This window comes from Notolepis coatsorum, assembly GCF_963971535.1.
Source record: "Notolepis coatsorum genome assembly, chromosome: 6".
Classification (NCBI taxonomy): domain Eukaryota; kingdom Metazoa; phylum Chordata; class Actinopteri; order Aulopiformes; family Paralepididae; genus Notolepis; species Notolepis coatsorum.
In genome coordinates, this window is record NC_140170.1 from 153,109,200 (window position 1) to 153,127,383 (window position 18,184).

At 42.3% G+C, this 18,184-nt stretch overlaps 1 protein-coding gene across 3 annotated transcripts in view; it reads right to left on the minus strand.

The window, feature by feature from the left end:
• scn8ab (sodium channel, voltage gated, type VIII, alpha subunit b) overlaps nt 1–16,289 on the minus strand; it is a gene marked incomplete at both ends in the record, with an annotated part of 164,505 nt that extends 148,216 nt beyond the window's left edge. For all 3 annotated transcript variants that reach the window (XM_084317717.1, XM_084317715.1, XM_084317716.1), the window contains one exon: nt 16,002–16,289. In XM_084317717.1, the coding sequence (XP_084173843.1) occupies nt 16,002–16,289 (288 nt within the window). The remainder of the gene's footprint in view (nt 1–16,001) is intronic.
• Between the last annotated feature and the right edge of the window lie 1,895 nt (nt 16,290–18,184).

Sequence of the window (18,184 nt, forward strand, 5' to 3'; positions counted from 1 at the left end):
ACATTAAGTCCTTTAATTGTCCAAATGCGACAGTGTGCAGAAAAGTTTAGCTCTTGTTTGACAAAACGTTAGCCATCTGTGGTCAGGGAGCTCATCGTGGGCTGGAGTGACGGTGGTTAACTTCGACGCTTCATCGTTCAATGGTAACGTATTATTATTATTGCTTAAGCTTTAGCAGTCTGCTTAGAGATAGAGGAAATTCATACAGGTTAGTGTGACGCTAAGACCTCTGTGTTCTCCTCACGTGACTCACAATAGCCAATCAACGGAGTGCCTCCCCTGCCCTCTGCTGGCGCGTGCTGTGTGTGTGCACTACAACCAATGCCGTCTCTGTCGAAGCTCCGTTTCAGTGTAATAGAAACTGAAACCCAACTGTGATTTTGACGGTATTGATTTTCAATACCGTCGGTATTTCTAAATACCGTGGTATACCGTAATACCGTCATACCGCCCAAGCCTAGCTTGCACCTCATGGTACCAAAGCACCTCAAAGGCGCTAAAAACAAAATTACAAACATCTCAAAACAAACTGGTCAGACTACTGCTTGACCTTACTCCTAGAACCCACCTCACCCCTGCCCACTTTGACAACCTAGGATGGCTTAGAGTAGATGACAGAGTACAGCAACTTGCAATGGGCCTGGTCTACAAGATACACTACACGACCAAGGTACCCATATACATGTCAAAATACTTCCCAAAGGTCAGTGAATACCACGATCACAACACCAGAGGGAGCTCCACAAATCATGTTAAACCCAGATTCGGCTTAAACAAGGGACTAAACACGTTTCGCAATTATGCCACATCAATGTGGAACGCCCTACCCAAAGCTGTAAAGGAATGTGAATCACTACCCACTTTCAAAAACACTCTCAAAAAACACCTACGGGAGACTGCAATTCGAAACTGGCCCCTGTAAATGTCCTAACACAACCCCCCCCCAATGTACAGTAAATGACCAAGTATGGTCTTGTCAATATTCCAATGCACAGTTTTGCTTGTACAGTGTCCCCCCCCCACCCCTCCTACCCAACCCCCCCCCCCCCCCCCACCCAACCACCCAACCACCACCAATGTACAGTCCCCCCCACCCCCCACCTACCCAACCTCCTCCAATGTACAGTTTCTGCGTCAAATGTATATACTCTCTTTTCTGGACTCTTTTCGTATCACAAACAGTACTGTATTTGCAAATCTGGTATGTCATAAATGTATAGATGTAGCAGTACTGTCTATCTGTATGTCATGTATGTCATATATGTTATGATGAATTGAAAATGGGGGACCCTGATGTAAACAAGACGAAAGTCTTTCTCTGGTCTGCATCCCCTTAACAATTGTATGTATTGGGCGGCTACGTGGCATAGTGGGCAAGGCGCTCGCCACGAAATCTGGAGACGCTGGGCTTGCCTGTTCGAGCCCAGCGCTCCACATTTGCTTTCAGTTTAGCTGGTCGTCCGTACTAATACACATTGGCCGTATTAGGGGGTGGGAAACTGATGGGTGGGGATCGGGCGTTGTGGACAGCGACTCCTACAGGTCGGTTGGTGCGCCTGCGCAGTAGAATCAGGAAGTGTCGGGGCAGCGTGAGCCTCCCACGCGTTACTCCTCGCCACTGAGAGATCGAGCTGCGCAGGTGAAAAGATGCGACTGCTGTTACCTCAAGTACCGGAGGGGACTTGTGCTATGTATGACTTAAGGCCTCTGCATGCTACAGAAACTTCAAAGCAACTGCAACACAACATCGACAAAGCAACAGTGTTTTAGACACTCTGCCTTTATGCTTCTGCAACATCGACGCGCAAAGTTAGTTTAGGTTCGTGTTAACGTTAGATAATGTACAAAATAAACGTATTTCCGGTGATTTTAGACGTCGCTCTTTTATTTTGAAATCCCCCGACCGGAAGTGTTATAGTGTCTGTTGCTAGCAGCTTAACTTTCTGTGCTTTTCGAGCTAACGTTACCGTAACGTCATTAGTTTCCAATGGAGAGGACCTCGGCTCACATGCAGCTCAAACTACCTATTGGAATAAATTAATTGATTGATGTTTAACTTGTCCCTGTGTGTGTCCAGTCATTTCGACTAGCAAACGTTGTATTTAACGTTAAAGTTACCTCAGGATACCATTGTATTTAGTTGGTTAGCTATGTAGCTAATGTGGATAGCATTTTGTATAGCACCAATGCTAGCTGGCTGGCTACAGCTTTATTTACTAAATTATGGAGGCTTTTTAATCGTCAAGGTAAGAGAGGATTTGTCATGATCAACTGAAGGCGTATGCTATGGAACAATATGTGCTTGGGTTTTCAGAAAAAGGCCAGCTATGTGATGCTAATTATTTAGCATCAACGCTGGCTGGCTACAACAATGGCGGATGGTATTCTCTGCGAGACCAATATTATTCTATGACAGCCCCGCCCCCATTCGCTAACCAACCAATCACTGCTACGCAATATCAACGCAACGGTTGTTTAGGTTAGATTTTGGAGACATGTACGCAGCATCCTCGCAACACAGTCTACAAGACCCTAAACAACAACCGCGCTGATGTTGTGTTGAAGTTGCTTTGAAGTTGCTGTAGCATGTAGAGGCATTTAGTCCACATTGCAGCCGGCTTGTGGGAGGCAAGAAACAGCGTTCGTGACAGGGGAGGGTTGAATTGGATGATACGAAATTGGGATGGGAGAAAATATAGAAAATGGGAGAAAAAGTGGATAAAAAAAAAACAATTGTATGTATTGAGCTGTACTGTACCCATTCTGCAATCTGTTAATAAAGTTTTCAATCAATCAATCAATCAATTTGTCTTTCCTTACTTTTCCACCCTATAGCCTAAAAGCCTCATTAATAAGCAGATCATCATCATCTGATTATAAAACATGTTTTAAATACTAGTCATAGTGATATAACTGCAGAATATACCAATGTTGGCCTCAGTGCAGTGATCAGCGCAACCCTACTAACCAGTGCAGTACTTGAAGCTTCAGTTCGGTACTATTCAGTCTAGGATCCAATTGAGTCTACTGGAAAACTCTGGGATCTAGTTTTTGCTTCGACTAATCCAAGAGTCCCTGGATTCCTGGTCTTGTAGCTCAAAGGCTTCAAAGCCATGCGTATCATAATAACCCAACATGGGTTCAAATGAGCGCCTGGCCATACGTCGATAATGTGTACACAATTTATAATCGGGATGTCACAAGAGGTCAAACATTTAATTGAGAGACATAAATGGCCAACTTATCTGACATCATTATGCAATGATAACAGAGGAAATCCAGGAATGCCCATTGTCTGATCATTCCAATGGTATCCTATTTATGATCTAGGTATCACAAGATCTAGAGTTCTACCAATTAGAAATATCTGCAAGAGTTTGACTTATTGCATTCCATTTGTTAACTTTCTATGTTAGGAATGTCCAACTCCTCAATATTGACTGATTGACTGATAGTGATTGACTAGTTTATTGTCCTTTTGGAAATTCATTATATGCCATACAGCAATCGTCTCTAATCGATAAATAATAACAAAAACACCACCACCAACAACAACAATAACAACAACAACCCCAATATTATGGTACCATATACAACATATAATATAGTGCACAATATAATAGGGCTGCTTGTTTATGGCAAAAATCATTATCATGATTATTTTGATTGAAATCACAATTATTTACGCCGTGATTCCCTCCTCCCTCTCTCAACATCAGCTGAAACTACTGTTTGGGCTTGGGGGGTGGAGCTCACCACTGTGAAGGAAGGGTGTGCTGCATTTACAACACAAGACAAGATGAGAGCAACACGGCATGCAGCACAATAATCGTTAGGGATGCCCCGATCACGTTTTTTGCCACCGATACCGATCACCGATCGTCGTGAGCCATATCGGCCGATACCGATCCGATACCGATCGTTTTTGATTAAAAAGAAATTAAAAATTATTTTATATAATTTTTTTTTTTTTTTTTTTTTTAAATATATATATTATATAATTAGACTTGTACTTGTATTATCTGCGAGACATCGCCACCACGCAACAAGTCAAAATGCTCGCTATCTCCACTGTCTGTGTGTACATACTCTGCTTTGATCAAATCACATTCGGCTCTGCAGATTTACCCTAGGCTCTGCAGATATAACCTACTCCCTCAGCTATCCCCGTTAATGACTGTGACGCAAGCCGGGCTTCGAATATGCATCGAATGAGTGTTATACTTATAAGACATTGATATCAGGAGCTGTCTGTAGCTACTGCTAGCCGGAAATATAACGTTAAGACAACGCCTCAGTGAACTATTTAGTTGAATGGGACATTTCGTTTTGAACAGTGAGCTAAGCTAACGTGAGCTAACAGAGGTAACATACACTAGTACTAGATAACTAGACTATTGCTGGAGCATTTGTTGATATCAGGAGCTATCAGTAGCTAGCCGGCTAGATACCGTTCAGTTAGACAATGCCTCATCATGTATTAAACTAAAAGTGAATAGTTGACTGGGTCATTTTGTAGCGGTAGCTAACGTTAGCTCATGGAGGTCCCGTCCCACTAGACTAGACTAGACCCGTGTTTACATGCGTGCGGGAGGAGCTGGAGGAGGAGCAGAAGACGCGCAGCACTGTGTGCAGCTCCCGGTGTCTGAGACAGAACTCAGCGAGTGAGATCTGTTTTGACGATCGGCGAAAATAAAACAGTAACGATAGCTAGGTAGCTAACGTTAGCTCAGGTCGAATGCACTATCTAGACTCAGCAGAGGAGCCGCCTCCTCTGTGTTTACAAACTCTACACGGGTGCGGGCGGGGCTAGGGAGGAGGAGCAGTTTGCAGGTCCTGTGCGTCTGAGACAAGCGAGTGAGATATCCACTTGATCAGTTTCCGCGATCGGCGAATATGACTCATTATCGGAATTCCCCGATCGCATATTTATACTGAATATCGGCCAATAACGATCGGTGGCCGATCGATCGGGGCATCCCTAATAATCGTTTTATCTCGATTATCTTGTTTTCATGATCATGGGAAGACAAAATCTGAGACAAAATCGATTAAATCACCAGCCCCACGATACAATATATAAAGTGCAACATCCACACAAAGGTTCAGTTTGTTCAGTATTGCTACATAGACCACCATAGACTTGAATACATGGTCTTCACTTCATCCTTGAGGTGAAATATTCAAAGAGATAGCGATGGATAGCTTTTAAAGGTCAAACATAGAAGTGGAATTGAGAACATAAAATGCCTTCTGAAATGTCTTAATTAAAACATTTTATTATGGCATGCATTCATTCTGGAGCCCCGCCCCTAGCCTCTACCAGTCATTGGGATTACACAATATTTGGCATTTCCTGTTGCTATCTTTTCAAGCTGTTAATAATAGAGGCCAGAATAGGCCACTGAAATACAGAAGACTTTGATGAATCTATCTCCTTCGGGTTTATAGAACAGTCGGTGTAGGTGTAATATCCAAACGTCTTGTAGTGAAAAACAAACACCCTTGAAGCCAGAGTAGGGTTGAATAACGGGAGTCTTGAACGCGAATGACAGGACCACGAATATAGTTTACAATTTAATAAAAGAAAAGAGAACATAACACGTCAATATCGCTCGTCGCACGGTCAAAAGCGATGCCGCTTTTTATCAAAATTATCACATATTGTCTCATTGTCTCTTTTTAAACAAACAAGATCTTTTTAAACTATAGACTATTAAACTATTATCAAATTGAAATATCAAAACATGAATAGGAAATATCAATCAACCAATTCCTAAATTGGCTCCTACAGTCGGCAAAACCCCCAAAAGGCAACAAAAAAAAACCTGCTGCTTACTTCAAAGGTGGGAAACCTAACCTTTATTTCAGATTGTTGTGAAGTTCCTTTCCTGGATGGATTATCTTCCATTTATCATGTGTCTATATACAGGCATCATAGTTCGAAGTTCATTATGTATTGACTATTTTTCCTCATCTAAGGATGTGCTGTATTTGCAGCATGTTTTGGCGAGTGCATGGCATACGTATATGAAGGGAAGACTTCTAAGGAATTGTAGCTTACATTCAACCTATACCACATTCTTATCAAAGGAAGACGCTAAAATTATGGAAAACACATACCTTCACTAAGTTCACTTACCTTCTTCTGCAGAGTCAGACAAGAAGATAGATACCAATTTCCTCTCTGTGTGTTCAGTAGAAAGCTATCCGGCTGCAAGCTAGCCAAGCTTAGTACAAAATACAAATTAATGGAAGTGGATACGGACCAGCTAGCCTAGCTGTTGGCCAAAAAACACCCTCCTCTGAGTTTTAAGCTAGGCTAGTGGTCCGTATCCACTTCCATTAATTTGTATTTTGTACTAAGCTTGGCTAGCTTGCAGCCGGATAGCTTTCTACCCCTCCAATTACATCATCAAGTTCGCAGACGATACCACAGTTGTGGGTCTCATAACAAACAACAATGAGTCTGCCTACAGGAGGGAGGTGGAGGACCTTATAGTCTGGTGTGATAATAACAACCTGGCGCTCAATATAAAGAAAACAAGAGAGATTATAGTGGATTTTAGAAGATCAAGGCCTGACCACTCCCCTCTGCTCATCAACAACGAAGTAGTGGAGAGGGTCACTGAGTTCAAGTTCCTGGGTCTCAGTGTGAGTGAGACCCTGTCTTGGAGCACCAACACCGCCTCAGTGATCGGAAAAGCTCAGCAACGCCTATACTACCTAAGGAAGCTGAAGCAGGCTGGCCTGCCACGAAATCTCCTTGTCAACTTTTACCATTGTGCGGTTGAGAGTGTGCTGACCTACGGTGTGTCTGTGTGGTTCTCCAGCTGCACAAAGGCAGAGCAAGAGGCTCTACAGAGGGTGGTGAAGGCGGCAGGCAGGATCGTCGGGACTCCTCTACCAAACATCACCTCCGTCTTCACCTCCCGCTGCCTCCACCGCTCCAAATGTATCATCAAGGACCAGTCGCACCCAGCACATCACCTCTTTCAGCTCCTTCCCTCAGGGAGGAGATACAGGTCAATACATGCTAAGAGTACACGATTTAAGAACAGCTTTTTCCCCCAAGCAGTTAGACTGTTAAACACTCATTGACTGTCCCCTCACGTGCACCATGCACTTACCACTGCAGTTGATAATCTTTGATTACCACCCATTATGCACTTTATTATTTAAAATATTCTGTTATGTACAGTGTTATGTGTTATGTGTTCATGTATGTATTATGTACTATGGTCTGTGGGAGCTCCCCTGAAATTTCGTTGTATACTGTGCAATGACAATTAAAAGTCTATTCTATTCTATATCTGATTCCATTCATTTGTGGCTAGGCTAGCTTCCAGCCAGATAGCTTTCTACTGAACGCACAGAGAGGAAATAATAATAATAATAATTAGGGATGCACCGAATGGGAAATTCTTGGCCGAAACCGATACCGAAAATAGAAAACAGTTGGCCGAAAACCGAAAGCCGAAAGGCCGAAAATGATTCATAGAATAGAATTTTTTTTTACCAATGTTGTGGAACATTATGATTATGGAAAAATATATGATTATGGCAAAACTTAACTTAAATAATAAATAATCACTATTATGGGTCCATAAAACATTTATTCAGCACTTCTGAATGCATACAGTACATTAATTCCATCTTTTCTCTGGCTGCGCAGCGGACATCTGTGCTCTACTGAGCGCACCTTTCTAGTCCCCAGCTGAATGTGCTCGCTTGACTCGGCACAGTAGACGCGCGACAGACAGACAGCGTCAATGTGAGAAACACAATCCCCCCCCTCTCGCTCTGAATAATATGCATATTAGATCACTCAGTGATTAACCGCGGCATATAGTAAATAAGGATATAAAGCATGTTAAAGACGCATTTATTAGACGCGTTGCGCGCAGAGTTTACATAGAAACAGCGCGACTCCCGACAGCGCGACATCATCACAACAACACGCAAGGTTGTTAGGTTGTTTCTGTTTCGGTGATATATTTTCGGTGAAAAAACTCTTTCGGCCAAAAGCCGAAAGGCAATTTTTTGCCATTTTCTGCCGAAAACTTTCGGTGCCGAAATGTCTGTGCCTCCCTAATAATAATAATTGATTCAATTTGTACCGCACTCTACATTCGTGAGAATCTCAGAGTGCTACAGGAGATATAGACAAAAGTTAAATGAATAAAACAATTTAAAATGAATAAAAACTATTAAAAAGACTAACAACCAGTGAAATGGAGTAAAATAAAATAAAAATAATAGTAAAATGAATAGAAGTAAAAATAAAAGTAAAAGAAAATTCAGGCAAAAGCCTTGTTAAAAAGAAATGTTTTTAGGCCCCTTTTAAAAACCTCAACGGATTGTGGTGCTCTCGGGTGGATGGGGAGAGCGTTCCAAAGTCTGGGTGCGGCAGAGCAGAAGGCGCGATCGCCCATGATGTGCAGCTTAGTCCTGGGGGCTTTGAGGAGGTAGGCTGTGCCGGAGCGGAGGGAACGTGAGGAGGACTGGGGGGTGAGGAGTTCCTTGAGATAGGCAGGGGCACCACCGTGTACGCACTGGTGAGTGAGGAGGGACACCTTGTAATGGTTATCCATCTTCTTGTCTGACTCTGGAGAAGATGCTAAGTGCATTTCCCATAATGTTGGCATGTTCCTTGTGGTTCTTCTCAACCGTTTTAGTGTCAAGGACCCCGAAATTGATACGCATTAGACAGCGGACCCTCATTTGATTAGATTTTGGCTTGGGGAATCCCAACTAAGGCTTTTTTTTGGTCGGATATGATTTAGTCCAGAATTCCAGATGACGGTACGTGTATTTAGCATAATGTTGGTGTGCCCCTTTAACATAAAGATTTTGTGTTTACTTTTTATTGCACTGCACTGTTGCATAATTGCATCTATTCCAGGGGTCAGCAACCTTTTTGACATGGAGTGCCTGTTTGAAATATAGTTGTAACTAGTGTGCCTCAACAATATTCCATGCATCGTAAATGTTTTTTCTCATAATCAGGTATTTTTAATGATAATTTTTACATTATTACAATATTATTGTTATTGTTATTATTAACAATATTATTATGATGGTTGTATCAACCCTAAATCTGAGTTGAGGGGGGGGATGCAATGCAGACAAACAGCTGCATACATTGCGACCATTTCACTCACATTTGCCCATTCATTTTTGGACACATCACACACCATCGGTGTGTGTACTGTACGTGTGCTGTCATAGCTCCACCTACAGGCCTAATGGAGAACACCAGGAGAACACCAGGATGTGAATGGAGGGTGAATGTGAGGTATATCGTGTAAATAAGTTTTGATTGATCGCAAGACTACACTGTAAAAAAAATTATAATAATAAGTTACCAGAACTTAAAAATATTGAGTTCAGTTACTGCGCATTAAGGTTTTCAGTTTTCAATCCATAATAAGTTAACAGAAAAATAAGTACACAACCACATTATTTCAACCTAATAAAACTATGTTTATTGTCATTGTTTTAAGAACACAAGTTGACTTGGTAATACTCACATTTTGAGAAAAGAAAATGGCTTTTAACATGTGCAATGTTCAATGAAAAATAAATAATAAAATTTGTTGATTAATCCCACTGGTCACAATGGTGACCGTAATAATGTTTTTGTTATAAGGCTCTGCAAATGTTACTGAATGATGTAGCAATGTATTTCCAGCTAAATTGAAATAATAAACAATAAATATGTGGTAATAAAAAGAACCTGTGGGAGGATTTCAACAAGATAAATGCGACAACAGTGCAAAATATTTCACCATAATATTTCAACAACAAAAAGAAAATTATAATTCTTTTTTTTTTTTTTTTTTTTATGCTGCCCCCTGTGCCTATGAAAATGCCCCCGCGTGCCTATGCAGGCACGCGTGCCTCGGGTTGCCTACCCCTGGTCTATTCTATTCTACTATTTTATTGCACTGCACTATTGCCTATTTTACTCTGTCTATTCTCTTTTTTCTTTCTTTTTTTATTGATTTTATGTCTGCACTTGTGTTCATTTTATGTCTATTCTATTCTAATACGTTATTGCACTATTTTACTCTGTCTATTCTATCTTACTCTTTTTATTATTGTCTATTTTTAAAAACGGAATCAAACCATAAACAAGGTGACCTATTGGGATGTCTTTTTTCTGCTGTGAAGCACTTTGAGCTGCAATTTTTGTATGAAAGGTGCTATACAAATAAAGTTTATTATTATTATTATTATTATTATTATTATTATTATTATTATTATTATTATTATTATTATTATTATTATTATTATTATTATTATTATTACATTGGACACATTGGAAGCTTGCAATTCACTGTTTTGTAGTTTAACAGGGAAGTCACTCCAGGGCCCCGTTCCCCGTACCTGGCTAACTGAGTTAGCCGGATAATTTCCAGCATAGGCTGACTTAAGCCGGACCTTTCTGTTCCCCGACGCTCGATTGTCTAAATCACCATGACAACAGATCAAAAAGTTTGAGCCTGGTCGAGAGCAGGGTTAAATTCAGTTAGCTGGATGAACCATAGCCACGCCCCCGCAAAGAAATGCCAGCTCGCTTCCTGAAATGATTCTCACAGTCTAGATCTGCATTATACCATTCTGAATTATGTTTCTGTGCTTCGTTTTCCTAGAGGGGCCTTTTGAAATGTATAATAATAGAACTAAATGCTGATAATAAATCATATTCAGCCTATAGATTTACTTTGTCCTAAATAAAATAATGCACGTCATATACGGCGCTCGGAGTGCGATACACGCTGCATGTGGTTATTTTAATAACGGCGCATTGCAAATGTGAATCCCGCGGGATATTTTTAATGAATGAAACCTATCGGCCGTTTGGCTCTGATTAGTTTCATATATTCTCCGCTGTAGATTTGCTTAACGGAGCGCCCGGATTGTGTTTCATTCAAGCATAAAATTGAAGTGTCTATGCGTGGATTGTGGTTTTTGTGGATTATGAATTACGAGGACTCTGAGGATTGTTGAATTGTATCATCACTCACACGTTATTGTGATATTGTAACTGGGATTAAAATGTCTGATGAGATGCGCTGTTTGACGGATTTGAGAAATTGAATGAGCCGTTGACGTCACATTAATGCATTTGAGAATAAAGAGATAAAACTTCATTCAAAAGAAAAATATTCGAAACACGGGTCTCTTGTGCATTGATGGATGCACAATGGATATATCCCGTCTGGCACAGTGGTGCAACGGCCAGTGTTCGCTCCTGGCAAGCGGGCGACCCGAGTTCGAGACCCCGTGTTTCCAATATAATTTTTTTGGAATATAATATTAATGATTATACACAAAAGTAGCCTAGTTTTAAGTTAAAATATTATAAATCTACATGCATTGAGGATGTCATTCTTTATATAGCTCTCAACGTGCACCAAATTGAATTATTCCTACATTGCAAAAAGAAGAAAAAGACTAGAAGAAGTGGGATTCGAACGCGGGTCGTCTGCGTGAAAGTCAAAAGGACAAACCGTCACACCACAGCAGCGTTTCCGTTAGAACATATTCGTGCCGGTCTGGGTGTCCTGCAATATTTCTATCACCGGACATATTCAAGAAATTCCGGTCAGAGTTTTAAACAGCAGTCTATTATAATCACATTTTTATGAGCTAACGAATTCCGTTATAATTGGATATGTGTATTAATTACATCAAGCGAAGAATGAGAAATTGATTTGCAGAATCAAATTACTATCTCTCGCCTCTCAAGTTAGTGCAATACGCTACCAGCATCAAGCTCCCGCCCCGCAGGCTTGCACGGCAGCAGCTGTCGCACCCACCCCCAAATGAATCTCGAGTCGACATCGCTTCACCTCGTTGTATCAGACACGTCACACATATCATAATGTTCAACTTCACACACAGCAAACTGTAGTTGATCATCACATTGCCTCGTTTGCTAGCTCGTCGCAACATGCAGAGAGGACGAGCCACGTGCGCGTAACGCATTTGTTAATTTCATTATAGGTTATAGCCTACATTTAGTTATAATCAATAATATGCATTACTATGTGACACGGCAGTCAACCAACAGTTGCATATTATGATTAAAAAATGTCAACACTCACTCACCCCGTCTCTCGTTGTGCCTATCCGTTTTGTACCTGCATGCGAGAACAGCGGGGGGGGGGAACAGCGAGGAGCCACCACGGCATCAGCGTCAGCGGTCTCTGTGACTTCAAGTTCAGAAGATTCATCTTCGTTGTCATTATTAGACCTGCTTGTGCTTGGTTTCGTGAAATATTTACTAAGCTTAGCTTGTTTCGCCATCTCTCTCTCTTCCTCGTATACCTGTTTGTCGTTATGGTGGCCAGAGCGTGCAGGCTCAAAAAAAAAAAATTAAGTTTCACATCTGAGCGGCGCCATCCTATCGGAGTGAAGCAACAATGAAACTGAAAATGGAATTATTGTTTCGTTCATCGCATAGGCTATTTAATTTTAGCCGATTTTAATACAATTCAAATAATAAAATTGTGCTTAGAGGAATTATTTTCACCGGACATTAAGACCGGAGAGATTTAAATATTCGGACTTCAACATATTTTGCCGGTCAAATACCGGTAATTACCGGCTAACGGAAACGCTGCACCACAGTGCAGATAAATAAAACATCCACCATACATCAATCAATGGGTAAGAGAGCCGTATCCTTATTCTGAAACAGTTGAACTAATTATTTTCGCTAGCAAGATCTCATTTGATTATCCATTCCATAAACCTACTACCAGCAGGCAAGTTTAAAGAAATATAATCTGATTGATTGGGGTAATGAGGGACTTAAAATTAGCATATAGATTATGCATTTAACTTGTCGGCGAGGCTATTGAGCCGTACTGCAATCTGTTAATAAAGTTTTAAATCAATTAATCAATCAATGCCGTTAGAAAATCAGGATTTCTGCTATCGATACTTGCTGGCTTTTCAACTGAAGCGGCCGCGCGCACTTATCCTGGGTCTCAAGTCTGGTTCGAGTTAACGAGACTGAATCCACCTTCGAGGAACAGGAAAATCCCGGCTTCAAACATCGGGTTAATTGAATCTGGATAATGGGACTCTTGATCGACTTAGTTGAACCAGGTACGGGGAATAGGGCCCAGGCTCCTGTGTTCTTTTCTCTCGTCCGTGTCAAAAGGGTGGCGTGCCCCACGTCCCTGTTTGGACGACTGCGACGGAGGAAGATGAGAAATGTGAACTTTGGACACGTCTCCTGTAGCTGCTACAGTGGATATTGGTGTTGGTGTCTCCAACCCCCTCTTTTAGGAAACGTGCCCCAAAATGTTTTTTGATATTTTGCAGACCATTCAAGTGAAGCTTGTATGCAAACAGAATGAAAACTGCTTAGTAGTAAATAAATGCACAAACCATCTTTAAAAAAAAAAAGGAAAAACACTGTACTTGGACATTATTTTGCTGTGTGGCTTGGAGTGTTGGGTAATTTTTTTTTGCCACTTAGCCCCTTTCTCCATTGTGTACACACTCCACATACTTGCAGACACACACACACACACACACACACACACACACACACACACGCACGCACGCACACACACGCACACGCGCACACACACACACACACACACACATGTCACTCAGACAGACACTACATATGGATGTGTGTGCGGGGGGAAGCCTTAACAAACTATTGTACATCTACTTCCATGACCAGAAAGGAGGGAGGAAAGGCTTGTATAATACGAGGGATAAAGAAGGTACGGATGAGGGGAGTAAGGGAGAAACAAAGATCTTCTTGTGGCTAACATGGAGCTACAGTAGGCCTGTGGATCAATAGATCACAAGAGGCACATGCACTCGATAGCCCCACTGGCCCTGGGAGAGTGTGCTGCTGGCTGCATTCTGGGCCAATCCTGCTGAGTTGGTCCCTCCGTCTCTAAAGCACCCGGATTCTCTTACAGACTTTGCACTGCCGCCATGCAGGAGACGGCATGCTCCTCACCTCTACACAGCCACCCTCTCCTCTCCTCTCCTCGCCTGCCCTCTCCTCCCCTGTCATTTCTTCCATTATCCTCTCCTCTCCTGTCATTTATTTCATTCTCCTCTCATCTCCTCTCCTCGTCTCTCCTCTTCTCTCCACTCCTCTCTTCTCTTCTCCTGACATTTCTTCCATTCTCCTCTCCTCTCATCTCCTCTCTTCTCATGTTTTCTCATCTCTTCTCCTCTATTTCTTCTCTTCTCCTCTCCTCTCTCCCCTCCTATCTCCTCTCCTCTTCTCCTCTCCTCACTTCTCCTCTCCTCTCCTGTCTTCTCCTCTCCTCTATTTTCTTCTCTTCTTCTCTCATCTCCTCTTCTCTTCTCCTCTCTTCTCCTCTCTTCTCTTCTCCTCTCTTCTAATTTTTCTTCTCTTCTCTCCTCTTCTCTCCTCTTCTCCTCTATTATCTTATCCTCTCCTCCCCCCTCCTCTCTTATCTTCTCTTCTCCTCTCTTCTCCTCTCTTCTCCTTTCTTCTCTTCTCTCCTCTTTCCTCTCCTCTTCTCTTCTCCTCTCTTCTCCTCTCTTGTATTATCTTCTCTTCCTCCTCTCTTCTCTCCCCCTCTCTTGTCTTGTCTTGTCTTCTCCTCTCCCCTCTTCTCTTCTCCTCTCTCATTTATTCTCTTTTCTACTCCTCTTATTTCTCTTCTCCCCATTTCTATCCTATCTTCCTTTCTTCTGCCTCCTATGTCTCATCGCTTCTCCGGCTCCAGGAAAACAACAACCTCTTTTCAACTTTTGCATTAAAGGCCTAAAGGCAACAAGCAACTATCTTGCCCACATTGTAGAAACCAGTAGGAAAGAATACATTCAAAGCTCCATGCCATCATGTTAACATACATACCGTATACCAAAACACACACACACACACACACACGCACACGCACACAAACAAACAAACACATACACATGTGCACACAGACAGGCACAACCTCAGACAGTCACACACGTGACACTACTGCACCTGCTGCCCACATGGACAGTCTGCCTTGATAACAGAGTCCTAAACGATCACATGGGAATTCAATCACAAGATCACTGATGGCACATTTTCAAAGGCCCAGCTCTACGGCTCTCTTCCCAGTATCGTCCCACTCCTTTATTTACAGTGAGTGCACCAACAAAATAAACATCAATCAACACACTGCAGAAAACTATATGAGAATTACCTCCAACGGATGACTGCATTCCAGAGCTCCCCTGCAGTGTTATAGAACCACCCAGCCACTTCCTGCTACCATGACTCTGCTGCGGCTGCATAAGTGTACTAGACCAGTCATACCCCTAAAATGAACTCTTATATGAGCCCTTGTAATGCATAGATTGGCTCTAATCCCATGTGGCAGTCAATAACACTATTAGGGGGTAGTATCATCCCTCAAGGTCATCTTTGCTGTTACATTGTTCCTGTATCCATAGTGACAATACTAACCTCCATTTTGTCTGGATGAACCTGGTCCTCCCTCCTGTCTGACGCTGTTATCAAAATTAATTACTTAGGTGTTACCTGCCTGTGATAGATTGTTCGTTTACACGTTAGACGGCTAGCCGCACAACGCGGAAAACAGCCCACACCAATGAATTAGCCTACTCTAACACTGAGCACAACAGAACTGTAACAATTATTGTGTCGTATTATTATGTGTTCGTAGCGGATTCTCAGAGGTTTTAGCTGAACACACACTTCTTTAAAAGATTTCAAGCCCTTCCCTCTTAAAGGCTTTCAAGCCATTCCCCGCTTCTCTGCAAAAGTGTATCTGGCTGCAAAGCTAGGCAGGTAGACATGTATTAGAGCAATATATCAACGTAACATCATGTGTTGGAAGAGGCAGGAAGGGTGGGGACTTTAACGTTTGGTCTAAATTGGTGCAAAACTGCGGTCAACTTGTTTAATATTAAGGGCCGTTTAAAAAAGGGAAAGGCCTAAAAGAACGACGCCGTTTGGCACTCCGCATGCGACGACTCACTTTCTGCATTGTCGCCAGGTAGTAGGGATCCAACTCCTCCAACGGTGTCGTAAACATTCCTTTAGGAACGTCTCCGTAGATAAAGGGCACACCCTTGCCGGCCTCCAGGTCGCTGTTGGGCTTGACCTCATCCTGGTCGTCGACCTCGCGGTGACTACTGTCCGATCGGGGCTTGGGCGGCTTCTTGTTCTTCTCCGCTTTGATGCACTGGTCGAGGTTGGCCAGCGAATCCTTGGTGAACTTCTTAAAGCTGTGCGGTCCTGGGGTTGGAATATGGGGCGCGGCCATGTTTTCATCCTGCAGCTATTTTCCCCTCTCTATTTGTTTTCCATCCCGGATGTCCCACTCTGAGGGAAAGAGAGAGAGAGAGAGAGAGAGAGAGAGAGAGAGAGAGAGAGAGAGAGAGAGAGAGAGAGAGAGAGAGAGAGAGAGAGAGAGAGAGAGAGAGAGAGAGAGAGAGAGAGAGAGAGAGAGAGAGAGAGAGAGAGAGAGAGGAGATATGGAGGGTGAGAACGGGAATGGAGAGGGGGGGGGGGGGGTAATAAGTGTGAGAAATAAACAAAGCGAGTGCATTATGCAGCTTTCCAAAGACCACTGATCAATGTCACCATGCAAGAGTGTCACCTGCTTGGTTTTAAAGTGTTTTCCTGAGTATGCCCAATTACAGTACTTGCAATGAAAGGTCAACAATGTATATACTACTGTAGTTTAACCGCCAAAGGAATACTCGAGCACACTGGTATTCTTGGTTCTTCACCTTTTATGTGTAAATATACCATAAATCACTGTAAGATCTTGTGAAGAAGGTCTGCTGACCAAAACATTAGTGAAGTCAAGAGGTGATAACACCAGTGTGCTGGAGTACCTTCCTTCCACGGCTCGTACCACCTGCTCTGAGCACCTGGAGTCAAATGTGTGTGAACTTTTAAAAGCATCTAACATTTTATATAACGCCATGCGGCGTGTACCAATTAGGCTACACAGACCTGATAAAAAGAAAAATGAAATAAACACATTGTTAAGTTTGAAACTCTGGAAGCCCAAGCTAATCATTCACTTTTTCTCGCTCTCATCTCTCAAGCTCGACCTATACAATGAAGCTCACATAAAAACCATCCAAGCCTTTTAGATGACGAAACCATTTCTGGCTGCAATCTTGACATTATTGAGCTCTTGATAAGGGTATTGAGCTCTTGATAAAGGGTCTTGAGCTCTTGATAAAGGGTATTGAGCTCTTGATAAAGGGTCTTGAGCTCTTGATAATGGGTATTGAGCTCTTGATTAAGGGTCTTGAGCTCTTGATAAAGGGTCTTGAGCTCTTGATAAAGGGTCTTGAGCTCTTGATAAAGGGTCTTGAGCTCTTTATAAAGGGTCTTGAGCTCTTGATAAAGGGTCTTGAGCTCTTGATAAAGGGTCTTGAGCTCTTGATTAAGGGTCTTGAGCTCTTGATAAGGGTCTTGAGCTCTTGATAAAGGGTCTTGAGCTCTTGATAAAGGGTCTTGAGCTCTTGATAAAGATAAAGGGTCTTGAGCTCTTTATAAAGGGTCTTGAGCTCTTGATAAAGGGTCTTGAGCTCTTGATAAAGGGTCTTGAGCTCTTGATAAAGGGTATTGAGCTATTGATAAAGGGTATTGAGCTCTTGATAAAGGGCCTTGAGCTCTTGATAAAGGGCCTTGAGCTCTTGATAAAGGGCCTTGAGCTCTTGATAAAGGGCCTTGAGCTCTTGATAAGGGTATTGAGCTCTTGATAAAGGGTCTTGAGCTCTTGATTAAGGGTCTTGAGCTCTTGATAAGGGTCTTGAGCTTGAGCTCTTGATTAAGGGGCTTGAGCTCTTGATAAAGGGTCTTGAGCTCTTGATTAAGGGTCTTGAGCTCTTGATAAAGGGTATTGAGCTTGAGCTCTTGATTAAGGGTCTTGAGCTCTTGATAAGGGTATTGAGCTCTTGATAAAGGGTCTTGAGCTCTTGATAAAGGGTCTTGAGCTCTTGATAAGGGTCTTGAGCTCTTGATAAAGGGTCTTGAGCTCTTGATAAAGGGTCTTGAGCTCTTGATTAAGGGTCTTGAGCTCTTGATAAAGGGTCTTGAGCTCTTGATTAAAGGTCTTGAGCTCTTGATAAAGGGTATTGAGCTCTTGAATTTAAGCTAGATCTTGACTCAGGTCTTGGTCCCAACCTGGGTGGTCTT